The 21,543-nt window shown below is 42.3% G+C and overlaps 1 protein-coding gene across 1 annotated transcript in view; it reads right to left on the bottom strand.

Moving 5' to 3' along the window:
• The window catches only part of agbl1 (AGBL carboxypeptidase 1), a 152,216-nt gene that overhangs the window by 124,752 nt on the left and 5,921 nt on the right, over positions 1-21,543 (bottom strand). The window contains exons 2-6 of the mRNA XM_029757967.1: positions 14,232-14,302; positions 8,978-9,041; positions 8,704-8,850; positions 7,090-7,221; positions 5,667-5,760 (exon numbers count right to left, since the gene is read on the bottom strand). Coding sequence (XP_029613827.1) covers positions 5,667-5,760; positions 7,090-7,221; positions 8,704-8,850; positions 8,978-9,041; positions 14,232-14,302 — 508 coding nt within the window. The remainder of the gene's footprint in view (positions 1-5,666; positions 5,761-7,089; positions 7,222-8,703; positions 8,851-8,977; positions 9,042-14,231; positions 14,303-21,543) is intronic.

Raw genomic sequence — 21,543 nt, forward strand, 5'->3', positions numbered from 1 at the left:
CCAATACATATGCTCCCTGCCGTGATCCAACTCCATTAAACATGAGTAACCTACTTCCCTTTAAATGAGCTGCTGTGGAAAGTTTTGATGAATGCAGGTTCAGCAAGTTCCTCCTCTGCCCGGCGGATTCTTGCTTTAAGGCACACATTTAATTACAAACCTGAGCCAGGCAAACGTATGCAAATTGTTAAATTTGTGCAGACACAAAAAAGGTTTCACTTTTTCAGGGATTCGGTTTTAGAAAATGTAAAACCTCTCTTGCTCGTAGAGGGTAAAACTATTTTTGATATAAGACAAACATAATGTCTGAATCTATAAGCAACAACACACTGTTTTGGGCTCTTGGCTTCACGGTGGCAGCACAGTAGGCCCATGCCCTTTAGCAGTACTAGGAAGACACTACAGCCTCTCCTGAGCGAGGCTATACTTTGTTAACTCATAAGACACAGTTAGCTTAGACAAATTATGAATTGAACTGTCCAAGTATACTATACTCAAACGTATGTATGGTACTCAAACGTATGTATGGTACTCAAGGGGCAGCAGCGTAGCCTAGTGGTTAGAGCATTGGACTAGTAACCAAAAGGTTGCAAGTTTGAATTCCCGAGCTGCAATCTTTCATTCTGCCCCTGAACAAGGCAGTTAACCCACTGTTCCTAGGCTGTCATTAAAAATAAGAGTTTGTTCTTAACTGACTTGCCTAGTTAAATAAAGGCAAAATAAAAAGTTCATGTTGAAATTGAGTGGTGGTCATGTAGAGTGAGTGATTTTATAGCAGTATCTGTGAACTAGACCCACTGGTTGAATCAATGTTGTTTCAACATATTGTGACGTGACGTGGGGTGGCAGGTAGGCTAGTGGTTAAGAGTGTTGGGCCAGTAAACTAAAAGGTTGCTGGTTTGAATCCCTGAGCAGACTAGGTAAAATATCTGCAGATACCCCCTTGGACAAGGCACTTAACCCTAATTACTATTGTAAGTCATTCTGGATAAGATGACAAAAAAATTGGAAAATACATTGGATTTGTTAAGGAGCCTTTTGGTCCTAGACTTAGCGCTTCGGTACCGTAGATGAAGGGGAGGAGACAGGTTAAAGAAGGATTTTTAAGCTTTGAGACAGTTGAGACGTAGGTTGTGTATCTTTGCCAATCAAAGGGTGAATGGACAAGACAAAATATTTAAGTTCCTTTGAACTGGGTATGGTAGTAGGTAACATGTGCACCAGTTTGAGTGTGTTAAGAACTGCAAAGGTGCTGGGTTTTTCACACTCAACAGTTTCCCGTGTGTAGCAAGAATGGTCCACCACCCAAAAGACATCCAACCTACTTGACATAACTGTGGGAAGCATTGTAGTCAACATGGCCAGCATCCCTGTGGAATGCTTTTGACACCTTGTAGAGTCCATGCCCCAACGAAATGAGGCTGATCTGAGGGCAAAACTGAACTCAATATTAGCAAGGTGTTCCTAATGTTTTGTACACTCAGTGTATATTGGGTGGTTGAAATTATTTTGAATTTCATATTTGATTAGGCATATTTTATTTGACCTTGGTTCAATGCTGACAGTAAAACGGTATTTTTGAATCAACAGCATTGTTTCCACATCATGCCATAAATCCAAATAAAGATTGAAGTCAGTAATAAAAAGTGTCGATAGGTTCCTGCCTGAACAGTGACTCCTACTGGTATACGAGGGGTAATACACTGCAGTGAGAACAAGTCTACCATCCAGATGCCTACCTCCAAATATCAAATCAAATCCAATTTTATTGGTCACATACACATGGTTAGTAGATGTTAATGCGAGTGTAGCGAAATGCTTTTGCTTCTAGTTCCGATTATGCAGTAATATCTAACAAGTAATCTAACAAATTCACAACAACTACCTTATACACACAAATACACACAAATGTAAAGGGATAAATAGAATATGTACATATAAATATATGGATGAGCGACAGCGTGCAGCATAGACAAGATGCAGTAGATGGTGTAGAATACAGTATATTCATATGAGATGAGTAATGTAGGATATGCAAACATTATTAAAGTGGCGATATTTAAAGTGACTAGTGATACCTTTATTAAGTCAGTTTATTTAAGTGGCCAGAGATTTCAGTCTGTATGTTGGCAGCAGCCTCTCTATGTTAGTGATGTCTGTTTAACAGTCTGATGGCCTTGAGATAGAAGCTGTTTTTCAGCCTCTCGGTCCCAGCTTTGATGCACCTGTACTGACCTCGCCTTCTAGATGATAGCGGGGTGAACAGGCAGTGGCTCGGGTGGCTGTTGTCCTTGATGATGTTTTTGGCCTTCCTGTGACATCGGGTGGTGTAGGTGTCCTGGAGGGCATGTAGTTTGCCCCCAGTGATGCATTGTGCAGACCGCACTACCCTCTGGAGAGCCTTGAGGTTAAGTGCAATTGCCATACCAGGTGGTGATACAGCCCGACAGGATGCTCTCAATTGTGCATCTGTAAAAGTTTGTGAGTGTTTTAGATGACAAGCCAAATTTCTTCAGCCTCCTGAGGTTGAAGCGGCGCTGTTGCGCCTTCTTCCCAACACTGTCTGTGTGGGTGGTCCATTTCAGTTTGTCCGTGATGTGTACGCAGAGGAACTTAAAATGTTCCACCTTCTCCACTACTGTCCCGTCGATGTGGATAGGGGTGCTCCCTCTGCTGTTTCCTGAAGTCCACGATCATCTCCTTTGTTTTGTTGACGTTGAGTGAGAGGTTATTTTCCTGACACCACACTCCGAGGGCCCTCAACTCCTCCCTGTAGACTGTCTCGTTCTTGTTGGTAACCAGGCCTACCACTGTAGTGTCGTGTGCAAACTTGATGATTGAGTTGGAAGTGTGATTGGCCACGCAGTCATTGGTGAACAGGGAGTACAGGAGAGGGCTGAGAATGCACCCTTGTGGAGCCCCAGTGTTGAGGATCAGTGGGGTGGAGACCCAGTTGCACAGGGCGGGGTTGAGACCCAGGGTCTCGAGCTTAATGACGAGTTTGGAGGGTACTATGGTGTTAAATGCTGAGCTGTAGTCAATGAACAGCATTCTTACACAGGTATTCCTCTTGTCCAGATGGGATAGGGCAGTGTGCAGTGTGATGGCGATTGCATCGTCAGTGAACCTATTGGGGCGGTAAGCAAATTGGAATGGGTCTAGTGTATCAGGTAGGGTGGAGGTGATATGGTCCTTGACTAGTCTCTCAAAGCACTTTATGATGACAGAAGTGAGTGCAATGGGCCGATAGTCATTTAGTTCAGTTACCTTAGCTTTCTTGGGAACAGGAACAATGGTGGCAATCTTGAAGCATGTGGGGAAAACAGACTGGGATAGGGATTGGTTGAATATGTCCGTAAACACACCAGCCAGCTGGTCTACGCATGTTCTGAGGACGCAGCTATGTATGCCGTCTGGGCCAGCAGCCTTGCAAGGGTTAACACGTTTAAATGTTTTACTCACGTTGGCCACGGAGAAGGAGAGCCCACAGGCTTTGGTAGCGGGCCGTGTCAGTGACACTGTATTGTCCTCAAAGCGAGCAAAGAAGTTGTTTAATTTGTCTGGGAGCAAGACGTCAGTGTCCGCGATGGGGCTGGTTTACTTTTTGTAATCCGTGATTGACTGTAGACCCTGCCACATACATGTCGTGTTTTAGCCGTTGAATTGCGACTCTACCTTGTCTCTGTACTGACGGTTTGCTTGTTTGATTGCCTTGCGGAGGGAATAGCAGCACTGTTTGTATTCGGTCCTGTTTATGGTCGCCTTGCCATGATTAAAAGCGGTGGTTTGTGCTTTCAGTTTTGTGCGAATGCTGCCAACAATCCACGGTTTCTGGTTAGGGAAGGTTTTAATGGGCATAGAGGGTACGACATTTCCAATGCACTTGCTAATAAACTCGCTCACCAAGTCAGCGTATACATCAATGTTACTGTCTTAGGCTATCCGGAACATATCCCAGTCCACGTGATCGAAGCAATCTTGAAGAATGGAATCCGATTGGTCAGACCTGCATTGTATTGACCTGAGCATGGGAGTTTCCTGTTTTAGTTTCTGTCTATAGGCTGAGAGCAACAAAATGGAGTCATGGTCAGATTTGCATAAGCCAGGGCGGAGGAGAGCTTTGTATGCGTCGCGGAAGTTCGAGTAGCAATGATCCAGAAAGCTACCAGCTCTTGTCGCGCATTCGATATGCTGATAGAATTTAGGAAGTATGGTTCTTAGGTTAGCTTTGTTAAAATCCCTAGCTACAATAATGCAGCCTCAGGATGTATGGTTTCCAGTTTACATAGAATCTAGTGAAGTTCATTCAGGGCCGACGAGGGATCTGCTTGGGGGGGACATACACAGCTGTGACTATAATCGAAGAGAATTCTCTTGGAAGATAATGCGGTTGGCATTTGATTGTAAGGAATTCTAGGTTGGGTGAACAAAAGGACTTGAGTTCCTGTATGTTGTTGTGATTACACCATGAGTCGTTAATCATAGGGCATACTCCCCCGTCCTTCTTCTTACCACAGAGATGTTTGTTTCTGTCGGTGCATGCGTGAAGAAGCCAGGTGGCTGTAACGACTGTACTGGCAACATCTCCCGAGTGAGCCACATTTCTGTGAAACAGAGAATGTTACAATCTCTGATGTCTCTCTGGAAGGCAACTCGTGCCCTAATTTTGCCCACCTTGTTATCTAGAGATTGGACAGTAATATGCTCGGAATCGGTGGATGGTGTGCTCGCCTTCTGAGTCTCCTGCAGCGACCGCATTGTTTTGGGTCGGCCTCTGGGATAAGATTGCATGTCCAGGGTGGAGGTCCGAACAATGGATCCACTTCAGGAAAGACGTATTCCTGGTCGTAATGTTGGTAAGTTGACATCGCTTTTATATCCAATAGTTTTTCCCGGCTGTATGTAATAACACTTGAGATTTTCTGGCCTAACAATGTAAGAAATAATACATAAAAAAACGAATAACTGCATAGTTTTCTAAGGACCTGAAGCAAGTACCATGCTCAGCTTTGGAAACAAACTGCGCTCGATTCAGCTGAGCTATCATGTCAGCACATTTAGACATTGATTAGCTTCCATACAATGTTGCATATACTACCTAAATAAAATGGAATCTTTTAAAGTACTTCCTATAACTTTTCTTAAACAATCTACATGTGAAAGTACATTTGGAATGAAGTTGGATTTATGAAAGCTACGTTGAGATCTGATTTACTGTCATTCATCCATGGCTGATTGGATCTTTGGAAGTTTAGAAGTAGTTACCATTAGCCCTATAAATAGAATGCCAAATTCATGATATTATTAATAAACTTTTACCTTCAGTAAATCTTCAATAAACATTACACCTCTCGTGCGACAATCATTTATTAGGCCAAAGCCTATTGATAAGGACACTAAGATTGTTAAATATTGCCTAACCACAGAGAACAATTTACAGCACTTCAGCAGAACTTATGTTTAAATCTTGGGCTATAAATCATATAGAGTGCAGTATTTGATTCACCCAGGACTTGGTTAGTCTCATTTTCAGTGCGATCTGATCCGTCCGTGATATGTGTAGTGCTTAGAGAATGCAACGGTGGGTATACTGTAGAGCTCTGGCTGTAGCTGTGGCATGTCTCTGGCACAGCCAATGACAGGTGGACATGATATACGATACTCACTTGATGGTGCGTTTGTGCCTCGTAGTGTGAGGGGGTATCAGTCTGAATATAACGTCCAGGCCTTGGTTTTGTCCCAGCAGCGTAGCTGTGGTGACTGAAAGATATAGAAATGCCATTGATACTTGCATTCAATGGCTAGTGCTAATTGATGATGTTTCTCCCTGTCCAATACCTTACGAGTCCAGAGTGGAAATCTACTGGCTTCATGGGAATTTCAAGAGACTTCAACATCAACCAAAATTCTAACTTCCACCACATACTTCAGGTTTGCTTACTGACAAAAGTTTTCTATTTACAGCGCCTACTGAAAGTCTACACACCCCTTGCAGAATCTTCCCACTGGGCACAGATGTCAATTCATCGTCCAGTTTGGATTTACATTTGGTTGTCGACAAACGTGAATTCAAAGTGAAATCAACCAAAAATGTCACCTCGCCATTGGATTTAGGTTACAAGTTGGTTCAACATAATCAGGACTGAGATGAGACCACTCAGGAAAGCTCAACACCTCTTGGAAAGCCATTCTGGTGTGTCTTTGGCATGAACATTTGTCCCACGGTTTCAGAAGACTGAGGCTGGTTTTCCTTTATCTTTTTACTGGGCTTTGCGCCTTCCATATTTATTTTGATTGTGACAAGCTCCCCAGTCCCTGCCAATGACAAGCATACCCGTAACATGATTCTGCCACCACCATAATACTTAAAAAATACGTATATCCATCATTGATTCCCAACCAAATGTACTGAGCTTGAGCAATTTTCATGAAAAAAAGGACATATGTTTCCTTAAGAGTTCAATTCTAACAAGAGTCTAATTCTAACAAGAGTCCAATTCAAAATTACTCACAGCTATAATGGCTGCCAAAGGTGCTTCCACCAAGTGTTAACCCTGGGGTGTGAAGACACACACAATCAATACATCCTCCTTTTGTATATTGTAGTAATTTGGAAAATGTCCTATAATTTTTCTTTCACTTTGGATTAGGCTGGGTAGATTGATAGGGGAAAAAAATCTAATTGAATCCCTTTCATAATTACATTTTAAGGCAGCAAAACTGGAAGATTGTGGAGAGTCTGTACTTTCACCAGCGACTATATAAGCGACTCACTGACAGTTTACAGTCATCATAAAAATGACCAGACCTTGCAACCATGTTGTTTAATCATTTCACTGGTCAATATTTAGATACAGTATGGTTTCATTAAATTGTAATTACTATCGTAAATGAAGGGCACCAGCACATCTGCACTCAAGTCAAATGTGTGGCGCCTCTTCAGAATGTAGACCTCCTCCATACTCCCGAACTCACAGAGTCCCATAGAGATCTTTGCATTAATTCTGGATACTGTTGACATTGAGAGTAAATCACAAAACAGACAAAGCAGTGAAGTGTGATTGACGCTTTACTGGGTTATTGACCTACCAGAAGAGCAGAAAACCTGGAGGACCCAAAGGCAGGCTGCCGTCCTCCTGGTGTGTTTTACATTCTGTTTCAGCAGAGTCAGAGTTGGCAGCACAGCCTCCGCCTTCTCTGCCTTCATCCCAATACGACGGTCTGATCGAGACACACATAACACCACAGACAGCAATCAGTATCCCCCAGATCTAATGATACTGACCACCCACTGACACTGTTTACACCAGTGCAAATGTTTGCACAGTTATTTTTCAGAGAAAATTAAACATTCTATGAGGTAGAAAAACAGATCAAGTTAAAATGAAGATAAAGATTTGATTAGTATAATTAAAACAGTTGTAGGCCTATGTGGTTTGCTTATTTTATCCGCCACTTAAAATAACAAGAAAACACTTCTCATTGAGAATCACCATAATGAAATGAATTCATGAATAAAAGCTGCTTGGGCGCATGAGGACAATATTTTCACTGAATGATATGCAATCCAAATATGCTATTAGATTGTCTATCTGCTTGAATGATTTCTCACTGCTTTAACACATGTGAATTGCCTGACGGTTTGTGGAGTGGAATAGATCTGGTATGATTTTCTACTAATCACTGACACACAACAATGCTTAACCAGGCACACAAATCCTAGTGAATGATACAATATTACAGCAATTACAGTGGAAAAACCACTTAAACCAACGTTCAAACGCGTCACTGGCTTTATTGAATATTGCATCAGTATTCAAAGCTGGCATTTTACTGATCGGAGGACACCTGTTAGATGTGAAGAGTCCAGTCAAAGGCACCCATTAGATGACTGACTGTACTATGTTCTGTAGAGAAGACAGAAAAGGCTCATCAGGCCCTGAAGTACAGGGCAAAGCTTTTCTTTTATTGGAATGCAGATGAGACCAATACAACTATATGTGCTATTTAGCAATATCATCATGAAACAGATGTGAAAGTAAAGAGTTGTGGGATCTAATTCAAGTAGTAATAAAATCACCTTGATCGATTATATTGCATAGCACCATATAAATTGACCATTGCTTCTCATTCTTGTCAAAATAGCTTGAGACCAAAATGGGTTTTTAGAAACCAGCTGATGCTGCTGATACCAGTTACCATAAATCCTTCATTAGCTTGGGTGACAATAAACATTGCAATGAATATGAATGGAGAAAGCTTATCCCACTCATACAAGTGGCCACATGCCACTTGTGACGATATGAAGGTATGCATCCATGTCAGTGAAGCTTTGTCACATAATGGATAACACGGATTACAGTCAGATGGACCTGTCGGCCTTTCTCTTAAAAGCTGACGGACACCTCGGCCAAGGAGGAGAAAGCCATGATATCTCCATTATTTGATGTGGACTCACTTCCTGTTGACATTCTAAGACGGTAAGTAAGAAAATCCTCACGCTACCCACTGTGTTGAAAGGTTGAGATCTACAGACCGTTTGACAAACTCTTACGACAACATGCAGCATAACTGAGACAAATAGCCATGTACTTTCATGACAACCGCTAAATAATGACACACTTTATGATATCTCCAAATATTGTATCACTTCACGTTCTTGTAAACTATATTTCCACTCCGATCTGTCAGTTGGAGCCTCACCTCTGTGTCCGACCTTGGCCAGGAGGTGCAGCAGGGGGAGGAGGATGGTGAAGTTGGGGGAGAAAGTCCTGGCTGTGGTCACCAGGGCGCTTAGGAGGGCCTCGCTGCCCCCCTTCGAGATCATGTAGGTGATCCGTCTGTCTGTGCCTGGAACACACACACACACACGACTAAACCAAAGAAGGGTAGTAGACTGTAGCTCTCTAGGGGGAGTAGACGTAGCATTTTATCTGCATGGAATTACTATGAATCTGAATCAACAACAGAGACTCACCAGCTGAAAGCAGCTCATCCAGCACATTGAGGATATTGAGGGTGCTCTCAATGTCCCCTGCATTCTGTGGGGAGAAGAGATCAACACTATGTCAAAACCTCAGCCAGGCTGCTGCTGTTGTCTTCTGTAGTGTTGGCTGTAGAGTGGCAACTTGAACGAGAGAACTGTCATTGGCATTGTTGTTATATTTAACTATGTGACCATGCTCTCGACTGGCAACGCAAATGCATTTCCCAAGACCCAGCTGGGGAGCTTTGACTCGGACGTCTAATTTTGAGGATGAATTAGGTGGTGAGATCACTTGGGTCACAACAACACAGCGTGGGTCCCAAATACTGCAGCAGGCCCAGCTGCAGGAAACTGAATGCCCCAGGCCCAGCAGGGGCTGAGGTGCTGTGTAAAAGAAGCAGCAGATGACAGCCTTTCTGTATGGGGGGCACTAATCCCCAGAGAGAAGTCCCAAATCGCACCCTTTCATTATATAGTGCACTACTATGGGCCCTGGTAGTGCACTACATAGGGAATAAGGTGCTATTTGGTATCTCTGTAGACAGACAGCATCTAAACAGGCATGGTGATTAGGTGTGAATGGATCACCTACACGATCCAGGCTCGCACTTTGACATTTATAGCTGAGAGAATTCCTGTATGATAACAGGCAGGGAAAATATTGACCTATACCGTATGTGCTGAAAAGGGTTAAGTTTGTTAGACAGGTGGCAGTATTATTATTCGATTGGGATGATTTTAGATATGGAAAGGGATAAGGTAGAATCTGCGGACTCAAAGCTTAATAGTTGACGAGGTGCAGACTGACGGACCACACAGTAAACTGGAAAAATCGAAGAATCGTAAAGAAGGCTGAAACGCTGGTTCTCCAATAAACCACTGGGAGAGAGATATGCAAAGGGAGACATTATTGAAGGATAGTACAGTATTTATGCACCTCTTTAAAAGTACAGAACCCGAAAGAAATGAAAACAAATAACCTAAGTAAAATACTCTCAAAATAAACACTCTGTGGGTACAGCATTTCTGAAAAACTACAAGGGAAAACAATAGCAGAACATATGACAGGATCTAGGGGAACTACTACAATGACCTTGACATTTAACAGTGCAGAAGATAGATTCTCTGTTGGCCTTTCTGTGTGCATACTCTACGACAGGTGTTGTCACAGAGGGAATAAGAGACAGGACCCAACACCCAACAGAGGTGATCTATTACAGCTGAGCTGACATAAGGTGTAGCTGTGCAGAGCCATGTCTTTCTGTCACATGCACTTCAGAAGACATTAGAATTGATGGTTGGTGGCCATTGGTTTCATTAAGAACTACTGACATTGGCATACTGTTACTCTCCATGTTTCTATCACATCAGATCAGACAATTATTTGTTTTGCCTTTATTTAACTAGGCAAGTCAGTTAAGAACAAATTCTTATTTACAATGATGGCCTACCCTAGCCAAACCCTAACCCAGACAACACTACCAACATTGGTTGTCCCTATGGGACTCCCAATCCCTGACGGTTGTGATTCAGCCTGGAATTGAACAAGGGTCTGTAGAGACGCCTTTAGCATTGAGAAGCAGTGCCTTAGACCGCTGCACATGGGCCCATCACATAACAATATCTATTTGTCACGCCCTGATCTGTTTCACCCGTCCTTGTGCTTGTCTCCACCCCCCTCCAGGTGTCGCCCATCTTCCCTTTTATCCCCTGTGTATTTATACCTGTGTTCTCTGTCTGTTTGTTGCCAGTTCGTCTTGTTCGTTCAAGCTTATCAGCATTTTCCTGTCAGGTCCTATCGTTTCCCAGCATTTCTTTGCTGGTCCTCCCGGTTTTGACCTTTGCCTGTCCTGACCCTGTACCCGCCCGCCTGACCTCTCTGCCTGACCCTGAGCCTGCCAGCCATCCTGTACCTTTGCTCCACCTGTAGATTACTGAACCCTGCCTGTCCCTGACCCCGAGTCCGCCTGCCGTCATGTACCTTTGCCTACCCTGGATTTTCGTCCCCTGCCTGCCTTGACCTGTCTTTGTCTGCCCCTGTTTGCTACAATAAACAGTGCTACTTTGATAGTCTGCATCTGGGTCTTACCTTGATCCTTGATACTATTACTGAACAAGAATATAAACACAACATGTAAAGTGTTGGTCCCATGTTTCATGAGCTGAAATAAAAGATCCCAGATATGTTTCATACTGTACACAGAAAAAGCTTATTTCGCTCACATTTTGTGCACAAATTTGTTTACATCCCTGTTAGTGAGCATTTCTCCTTTGCCAAGATAATCCTTCCACCTGACAGGTGTAGCATATCAAGAAGCGATTTAGCAGCATGATCATTACACAGGTGCACCTTGTGCTGGGGACAATAAAAGGCCACTCTAAAATGTGAAGTTTTGTCACACAACACAATGCCACAGATGTCTCAGGTTTTGAGGGAGCGTGCAATTGGCATGCTGACTGCAGGAATGTCCACCAGAGCTGTTGCCAGCTGATGAAACTGAGTATTTCTGTCTGTAATAAAGCCTTTTGTGGGTAAAAACTTATTCTGATTGGCTGGGCCTGGCTCCCCAGTGGGTGGGCCTATGCCCTCCCAGGACCACTCATGGTTGCGCCCCTGCCCTGTCATGTGAAATCCATAGATTAGGGCCTAATGAATTTATTTCAATTGACTGATTTCCTTATATGAACTGTAACTCAGTAAAATCATTGAAATTGTTGCATGTTGCGTTTATATTTTTGTTCAGTATATGACATGAATATATTAATTACCGGTGCTAGCAATACAGGCACCAACAGCCGCCCACCAAGGCCAGTGTATTTGTAAGGCTAGCCAATTAATGATAACAGTTGGTAAGACTGCTACTTTGTGGGGGGCGACACTTTGTCTCCGGCTAAGCATTGGAATTAATGGTGTTGTCAGTGTGCTCTATCATAATCCATGATCAGATCAGACCCCTCCTGTCTCAGCCTCCAGTATTTATGCTGCAGTAGTTTATGTGTCGGGGGGCTAGGGTCAGTCTGTTATATCTGGAGTATTTCTCCCGTCTTATCCGGTGTCCTGTGTGAATTTAAGTATGCTCTCTCTAATTCTCTCTTTCTCTCTTTCTTTCTTTCTTTCTTTCTTTCTTTCTTTCTCTCTCTCTCGGAGGACCTGAGCCCTAGGACCATGCCTCAGGACTACCTGACATGATGACTCCTTGCTGTCCCCAGTCCACCTGGCCGTGCTGCTGCTCCAGTTTCAACTGTTCTGCCTGCGGCTATGGAACCCTGACCTGTTCACCGGACGTGCTACCTGTCCCAGACCTGCTGTTTTCAACTCTCTAGAGACAGCAGAAGCGGTAGAGATACTCACAATGATCGGCTATGAAAAGCCAACTGACATTTACTCTTGAGGTGCTGACTTGTTGCACCCTCGACAACTGTGATTATTATTATTTGACCATGCTGGTCATCTATGAACATTTGAACATCTTGGCCATGTTCTGTTATAATCTCCACCCGGCACAGCCAGAAGAGGACTGGCCACCCCTCATAGCCTGGTTCCTCTCTAGGTTTCTTCCTAGGTTTTGGCCTTTCTAGGGAGTTTTTCCTAGCCACCGTGCTTCTACACCTGCATTGCTTGCTGTTTGGGGTTTCAGGCTGTTTCTGTACAGCACTTTGAGATATCAGCTGATGTAAGAAGGGCTATATAAATACATTTGATTTGAAATTTGATTTGTTCAGGATACATGGCTGGGAAGTGGATCAGAAATCAAATTAATAATTATCACTCAAATTAAGAGAAAACCTACTGTCTACATTGGTCAAAATTAAAATACTGTTTCTACCAACAAGCATGGTAAAAAATTGTATAGTTAAAAAATACAAAGTTGCCCATTTTTATATAACAATACAAAGTTGTTTATATTTATGTTGTTTACATTTGAAATACAGTTGGTTATAATACAATTCTATTTTCATACTATTTTCTAATTTCATACTTTTTTACAGCAAAAACACAACAACCGTGAAGGCCAAAACATATAACAGCTTTGACATAATCGAAAATGTAATTACTTACAAACTCGTGAAAAAAAGGAATAGTCTACCAACATGCTTGACAACTGTGGTTCAACAGAACCAAATGCATCAACAGCACCAACAACATAACATTATGAAACTGGTTTTAAATGTGGATCCTGACAACCGCAGTACTGAGGGATCAGCTGCATTCACTGGGCTGTAGATAATATCTCACACACCATCCGGTCTATATTGTAATCCTCTGCTCCTCTCCAGTATAGCTAGCTATCCCCACTGACATCTGCCCGCCAGCCTTCTGCCGGCCTTCCTACAGCTGGTCATGCATTTCACTTCACAAGCTTTTTCATACACAAGTTAATGTCATGTAAACTACACAAACTGATTTATGAAGTAGTTTAGCTACTTTAAATAAAGTGGGCACAAACCAATATTGGAAAATATTTTTCACTCTTTATTTAATTCAGTTAAGAGTGTATAAATTACAGTATTCTCGACACTGACTAACAGTACACTAAAATACTACTACTATACAATATACTGACATTGAAATGGAAATGTTTACCATCTCACAAAAGTTATTTGAACAACACAACCTAAATTGAAACGTACATTTCTAGAAGCTACACAGTAAGCTACATTATTAGCTGTCTGTGTAATACTAGAGTGATCTATGCCCTGTGCTAATTTGTACGAACAGTAGCTGTTTGGCAAGTGAAAGTTGTGAACATGTTTCCAGGTAGTATTTTCTGGGTGTTGATGCTGATGTTGATGATCACTATTCTGAGACCTTGGAACTATAAGGTTTTATCTGCAAAAATAGGATTCTGAGATAATTGGCTTTAAAGTTCCGAACCCTCATTGGTTTGAATGGTGTCAGCGATTTCTATTTAGTATTCTTTTGAATTTAACAACATGAATTGGGGTATTTAAAGTGCTATATACAGTAGGTAGAGAACATTGAACAGAACAAGGCTATGTCAATAACTACATTTTGACAAAAATAGTTCCAAGCTCGCCATTTATCTTCCTCTTTCAGCTCTACGGAGAAAGTGCCTGTTGCTAGCCTAGCGTCCCTTTCCCGTCCGTCAGCAGAACCCCTGCCTACTTTATTTGGAGCGTTCCACTTTAGACCGCCATATCAGCGACCATGGGCAAACAGAGACACAGTCACACACCGTGACAGGCACACACATACACTGTCCCAGACCCAGTGTGTTCCTACCTGCAGAGTAGACAGGAGAACCTCTAGTCCGCTGGAGCTGCCGGGGGCGGCCATGCTGGCCCGTACTCGCTCTGAAGGTACACAGGGGAAACAGAAAGGAAGATCAGGCTAGAATCAAGCCCACCTCACACACACACACACAGACCCAGCCAAGGAGACTAGCAGCAGCAGCAGCGACACACAGTCTCCTTGTGGCTTAACTTAACAAGGAAGCCTAGTGGAGCTGTGAGAGAGGGGCGTTCAGCTGCAGGCTGAAACTCTATCTCCACGGATAAATCCCTGCGCTCCATTTGTTGCTGGACGTTGAGATGAGTTTCCTATAAAAAGGGCCTGACAAGACTCAGGGATTAAACAGAGCCCCGCATTCCACAGGAGGCCGCCCTAGTTTAGGAAAACACCCAGGGGCTAGAGAGAGGAGTGTGTGTGTGTGTCGTTATTATGTTTGGGTGGAGGGGGTGTGTGTGTTGGGTGGAGGGGGGAGCTTGACCGGACAAATGGGAAACAAAACAAAACACAACTGTCTATCATCCATGTTAGTAGTTAGTGTTTCGTCAGATGCATTTAAAAACTTTCAGGATGTTGGTTAGTAACTATAGAGTACCACAGAGTCATAATACCCATTAAACTTGGCGGTCAAACAGGAAAATGGTTCGAATCGTTTTTCCACCATTAACATTTCCCATAAGGGATTTTAGAAAAACTTCAAATAAAGGCTGTGTTTCGTGTAGGCATGATGTTTTGATAACCATGTAAATCTCTCTCGTACAAGGTGACTTTTATCAACATATTCGGCTGTATTTATGCCGCAAAAAAACGAAATGCTAATTAGCTGTTAATGTGGCTATCAGAAGGAACTACAAATGCCATAATGATCTGGACGAGACTGCTGAATCTCTGGATTAACTATCTAATGATAGCTAAATGTAGTAATGTATAAATTAGCTACATTTCATTAAATGGACCATTCTGTGAACTAACCTGTGCAAGTTTTAAATTAATCCAATATCTGTTAGCAAAGTTGTCAGATAGAGATGACGGGCATGAGCTTGCAGGGATTGTAGTTTTTCATGATGTCTACTTTGATGCAAATTAGTCTTTTTGAATCTGAGAGTCAATAGAGCTGAATATATTGATAAAAGTCACTTTGTCCGAGAGAGATTTACTTCCCTGTTTGACCGCTAGGTTTTATGGGTATTATGACACCTCCACTGTGGGGCTCTATTGAAGCTAACATAAATGGCACAATGAGAACATGAAAGACATTACACCTACCCTTTCACTTTTAACCTATGGTAAAAGCTTCTGTTTTGTTTTACATTTTGCAACACTAATGAACAATAGGTCACACATCCAGTGGTAACAACTATTTAATAAACAGCACACAACCAACACACTGAGGTTTCATAGGAAATACAAACGCCACACGGTATTTAACTGCTTATAATGCCTAGTCTATTCACACTTACAGGGGCTAAATGTCTCACATGCATAACGGCATTTATTTCAAATGTCTCACTTGAATAGTGTCATTTAAAATCTTCCACAGGCAAAGTGTGATTGGCGTAGGATTATTTGTGTTTGGGAAATATTATGTAGTGTGAATGGCGTCATGGGGATAGAGTGGTCGAGCTAACCACAGCAAACAACAAGGACACATTACAGTAGCAGATAGTTTATTAAACAAATCATTCGCTTAAATTGGAGATAGGTGTTAGGTAAGGGAAATCAGCAATGAAGGAAAATGATTCCTCTATATTGTTTTCCATTGCTGTGTTCGATTCATTTTACCTGATTCAAATGATCTGCTGGTGTCAACCTATTTATGATTATCCACATAATGCAAGGTCTCGGCATACCTAACTATTTAACAGAAATGTGCGTGACGCATACAGTACAGTATGTATATTTTCCCATGATAATTTATGTCAATGTTAAAGGGACACATACAGTGACATACAGAAATAGACTGAGAACTTTCTGTTTTAAGAAACGTTGCAAGCAACACATTCAGTGCTAAATGCTGTTCCACAAGTGGGCCAGCAGGGCCCTAAGTGAAGATACTGTTACGAAAGCCCAAGCTGGACACGTTCTCATGAGAAAGATCATACAAAGGTGAAGTGTCCTTGCTTTTGAAAACTGATACTCTTCTTCTTGAGGTTTCCCTTACGTTTACAGTGGTTGGGATTGACACGTCTTTGGCTCAAGCCCTTGTGAAGAGGGCAGCGTCTGGTTAGAACGAGGGGAGGGGAGCGACAATGGCGCCAATAAGGCAAACTCAAGCGTAGTTGGTGGGCTGACAGAAAAATCATTGCCTCAAATTGTACACACCACCTTCTTCTAAAAAAAAGTCCCTTTAAAGGCCCACAGGAAGAGAATTATTTTCCTATGACATTGGCCATCCTCCCCAAGCCCTGGATCATCTTTATAGAGCTCATTAAAATGTCATATAACGATGGTGTTTCATCAAATCATATGACAACACTGTAATGGGTCCTATTCCTCCTCAAAACCCCATCAGTGTATGGCTATGGAGAACAGAGTGAGTATGTATGAGCTGAGCTATTTTTACCGTGTGGATTAGAGAAAGGATGGACAGGAGAGGCTGTAAATTATGAGCGATGACAGCAGGGTATGTCAAGAGGAACTTTCTGGCACTAACGGATGAATGGAACATGGTGTTCGCTCTGAAGGAATATATGCAATGCTGAGGATAATACTGATCTGCTGTTAGTTTAGGGAAACCCACTCACCAGGTCTAGGACACAAACACAACCAGAACAGAACAGAACCCGAAAACAAGGCCGGTTCTAGGGGGTTCAGGGTTGGGCATTGCCCACCCAAAATGTCATGTTGCAGTAACCAAGCTTGAAACAGACAAAAAATGTCTGACTGCCCACAAGGATTTAACATCTTAGAACCGACCCCGTAAATTATGAAATGTGACACAACGAGAGGCACGTAAAATTTCAAACGTACTATCATGTCACCATCTTCACGCTCTCTCTACATTTCAGTGCCCCGGTTTTCACATTTGCTGTGTTATTGAGTGCTGAGAGAGGTCTTAGAGCATAGTATTTAGCCTTTACTGAGTATAAGGCCTGTGATTCCTTGAGATATCTAACAACCCATGGGGGATTGTTCACGAAACCAGGACAAAAAAAGGACCATGATTTAATCCATAGAATGGTCCTTTGGAGGAAGGATTGCTGACATATACTTGACATTTGTATCTAAAATCATAATTGGGAGATGATTAATTGAAGTTGGAATATTTCGGACATTTTGGCATTACCCAGGCCTCCTTCAAGACTTCATAATCTTTCATATGTACTGTAGGTGCTACAAAGTAAGTATTGGTGTCATATGAAGCTTGCTCTGTAACATGAGTAGTACTTTGATTTCACTAACAATTTTCTTACATTCTTTTCTGAATATGGACAAATCTAAATAGGAATCAACCCATAGGCCTACCGTTGATGTGTCATTGGAGAGCACACAAAGAATCAACTGTTTAATCAACTGCTTTTATCTCAGTTGTTTGACTGGCTTTAGACTAGTTTTTCTATGACCCCTGTAACATTAAAGGTCAACCTCTACGTCCAGACTTGATTTTTTTTTTCAGAGCTACTGTAACAACCACTACAGTACACAGCACAGCACAGTCATGATCTCCTGGAAGACATCGTCCAGACAGACCGACGTCTAGGGAAACACGGGGCTGTGTGCTCTGATAGCGGTGGCCGAGATCCAACTCAAGGCTAGAGGATGTGTACGACGCTGGCTGATAAAACGGGGAGGCTTAGTTTACCCATCCTCACCAAAGATGAGTGACGAATGGCTAAGATGTTCTATAACTCCATATGGATTTCAGCTGTTCATCAGAGGGTACATTTACTTAGATGTTGCTTGTTATTGAGCTAAAATAAGACTCAAACCAATAATATCAGTCATTATGGTCAATGTTTAATAGTCTTTGAATGACCACTTTTAATTTGGTGGGCCACTTTTTTGGATTGGCATTAGATATCAATAGAATAAATCTAAAAACCTGTCGTTAGCATGTCAAGCCTTATGATAATGTCCGGAAGAGTGGCTCTTCTTGGGTTTACAGTTTTTTCTATAATATATACAGAACTTTAGCTGCTTAACTTCATACAACATTTATACAAATTGATGGAAATTATGTAAATTATCAAACTGTGGACAGGTAGTATTTATAGTATTTCAGGAGGCGTATAAACTTTCATATCCATTTTCCATTTAAAAGACATGTCATGTCTTGGGAACACTTGGCATAGTTTCACAGTGGGGGGCTTGGAATGCTCGTATGGCTTGCCCATATGGTCCCTAATGTACACGGAACAAAAATATAAATGCAACATGCTACAATTTCAAAGATTTTACTGAATAACAGTTGATATAACAAAATCAGTCAATTGAAATCAATTCATTAGGCCCTGATCTAATGATTTCACATGACTGGGAATACAGATATGCATCTGTTGGTCACAGATACCTTAAAAAAAAGTAGAGGCATAGATCAGAAAACCAGTCAGTATCTAGTGTGACCACTATTTGCCTCATGCAAATGGTGGTCACAACACGTCTCTTTCACAGAGTTTACATAGAGTTGATCAGGTTGTTGATTGTGGCCTATGGAATGGTGTCCCACTCCTCTTCAATGGCTGTGCGAAGTTGTTGGATATTGGTGGGAACTGGAACACGCTGTCGTACGTGTCGATCCAGAGCATCCCAAACGTGCTCAATGGGTGACATGTCTGGGACATTTTCAGCTTCCAGGAATTGTGTACAGATCCTTGCGATATGAGACCATGCATTATCATGCTGAAACATTAGGTGATGGCGGTGGGTAAATGGCACGACAATGGGCATCAGGATCTCGTCACGGTATCGATAAAATGCAATTGTGTTCATTGTCCATAGCTTATGCCTGCCCATACCATAACCCATACCATGGCATTTTATTGTCCCCAGCACAAGGTGCACCTGCGCAGTGATCATGCTGTTTAATCAGCTTATTGATATGCCACAGCTGTCAGGTGGATGGATTAACTTGGAAAATGAGAAATGCTCACGAACAGGGATGTAAACAAATTTGTGCACAACATTTGAGAGAAATAAGCTTTTTGTGCATATGAAACATTTCTGGGATTGTTTACTTCAGCTCATGAAACATGTGACCAACACTTTACATGTTGCGTTTATATTTTTGTTCAGTATTTAAATTGCATATGGTGCCCGCAGCCCGATCTAAACACTAGAGGCCAGTATACCTTTCCTTGCTTTATCAAATCATGGGGGTAATACTGGTAATGCTATAGAAGTGTATAGAAGTGCTATAGAAGTGTAGTGTACAGATTATACCAACTTTGTTACAAAAAGTGTGTACCATTATCCAACATGGGCAACTTGGGATGTAGTTGTTTTGTAAGTGTGTTCATGTGTGTACACCAAAATAAACATTGTGTACTGTAAGGGACCACCTGTCAGAGAGCTGTTCAATGTGGGTGCTGATAGCAATATCTGTGGAATAATGTCTGCAGGACTACAGCAATTATATTGTTAACAACACAGATTTTACAAGCCATCACAATTTGGACACTTAAATAAGTATGAGTATTTCTGTCATCGTAAGAGAGTTTCAATTTAACATTTGATGAAGTCATAATCAATCTGACTGGCTCATTACCCAGCTGATAAAAGTTATACAGATTATAAAACTATCTGTAAAAGGGATTTTGCTCTGATAAAACAGACAAGACAAATGATTGTGTTAATACGATTAGGTTTAGTGAAAATACAGTTGACTGAGCCTAGTGAGGATGAGTGATTCCACGGTTGGGAATTGACTTCCCTGCAGAGTAGCGGACTATACAGAGACATGCCCGATCTTGCTGGGGTCGGCTGGGTTGGGTATACAGCTCCCCCACCACCTCCTGCATTAACCCCCTTTTACACTCGTCCCAAAGACAACGGATACCCCACAACACCCCCCTTTCTTATTTTGAACCATTCAACTATCCAACCAAAGATAGCGCCCTGAATCCAATGTGCTGTTGACCTGCTGCTGAGGGGACAGAGATCATTATTCACACACCTAAAATACTCTCTCCGCTATGCTAAGCCAGGTCCATGTGTTGACGGTCTTCAGAGTGCTCAGCAGACAAACTCGGACAGACGGGAATCATTGGGCAGAACAGAATGGGTTGAATGATGTCAGGTTGGGATTACCACTGTGAATTTAACGGGGATCCAAAGGGCACTGCGAAGTTCATGGGCTAAAGAGTTGGCAGTAAGGCAGGTGGGTGACAGTGAGGATTAAGGTGGCAAAGGGAACTAGGGGAGAGAGCCAAGGCTCCACAGACCACAAGGGGTCAGGCTGAAGGACAGGACACAAGGCTTGATTTCATCACCCCCCCCCCCCCCCAAAAAAAAGTTTTTCTCTCCTCTGTTGTTGTCTAGTCGAAGTGCTATGTTCCGTACTGGCAATACTGTCTGGATTAAACTCTACTGTACATAAAACACTTCCTATACTGTAAATAGAATCCATTCATCATAGCATATTCAATAACCAAATAACATTTTTTGAAACATTATCTAGATGTTAGCTTTTTTTAAACATAAACGGTTAACACAACAGCACATCATGCAACAAAGAGTTCATGTTCCTTTCTACTGTACAGTGAAAGGTACAGGGATGTAACCTTGCTAGCCATTGACTTGCAAATGCAGCAATAAATCAGAAATAACTTAATGAAAGCAAACAGATGGAAAATAAATGAGCCACTGCCTGACGTCAAATGAGCCAGAGAAAGACCGGCTCCAGAATGTGTCGATCTGAGGGAGAGTGGGAAGGAGGAAAAGAAAGAGAGGGTGTTTTGCATGTGTGTGTGTGTGTGTGTGTGTGTGTGTGTGTGTGTGTGTGTGTGTGTGTGTGTGTGTGTGTGTGTGTGTGTGTGTGTGTGTGTGTGTGTGTGTGTGTGTGTGTGTGTGCAGGTGTTTTAAGTGTATAGCCTATATGTGCTTGATGTATAGGCCTCCTGTACATGTTGGTGGCGTCAGAATGGAGACGCCAGTTGGTTTGAGAAGTCAACCATGTTTCACCCTGACCCTCCTCCTGACGACACAGGCCAGGCTGGCAGGGAGATGAAACTGGCCCGAGATGGAACCAGAGAGGAGAACAGCCAGCTGCTAGGACCAGATATAACTTTATTACACCGCAGCCTTCAGAGTACGGACTAGGTACACTTTTTCTCACGTCAAGGGGACCAAGGAGGCCAAATCTACAATG

The sequence above is a fragment of the Salmo trutta genome, chromosome 7, assembly GCF_901001165.1.
Source record: "Salmo trutta chromosome 7, fSalTru1.1, whole genome shotgun sequence".
In the NCBI taxonomy this organism is placed as follows: domain Eukaryota; kingdom Metazoa; phylum Chordata; class Actinopteri; order Salmoniformes; family Salmonidae; genus Salmo; species Salmo trutta.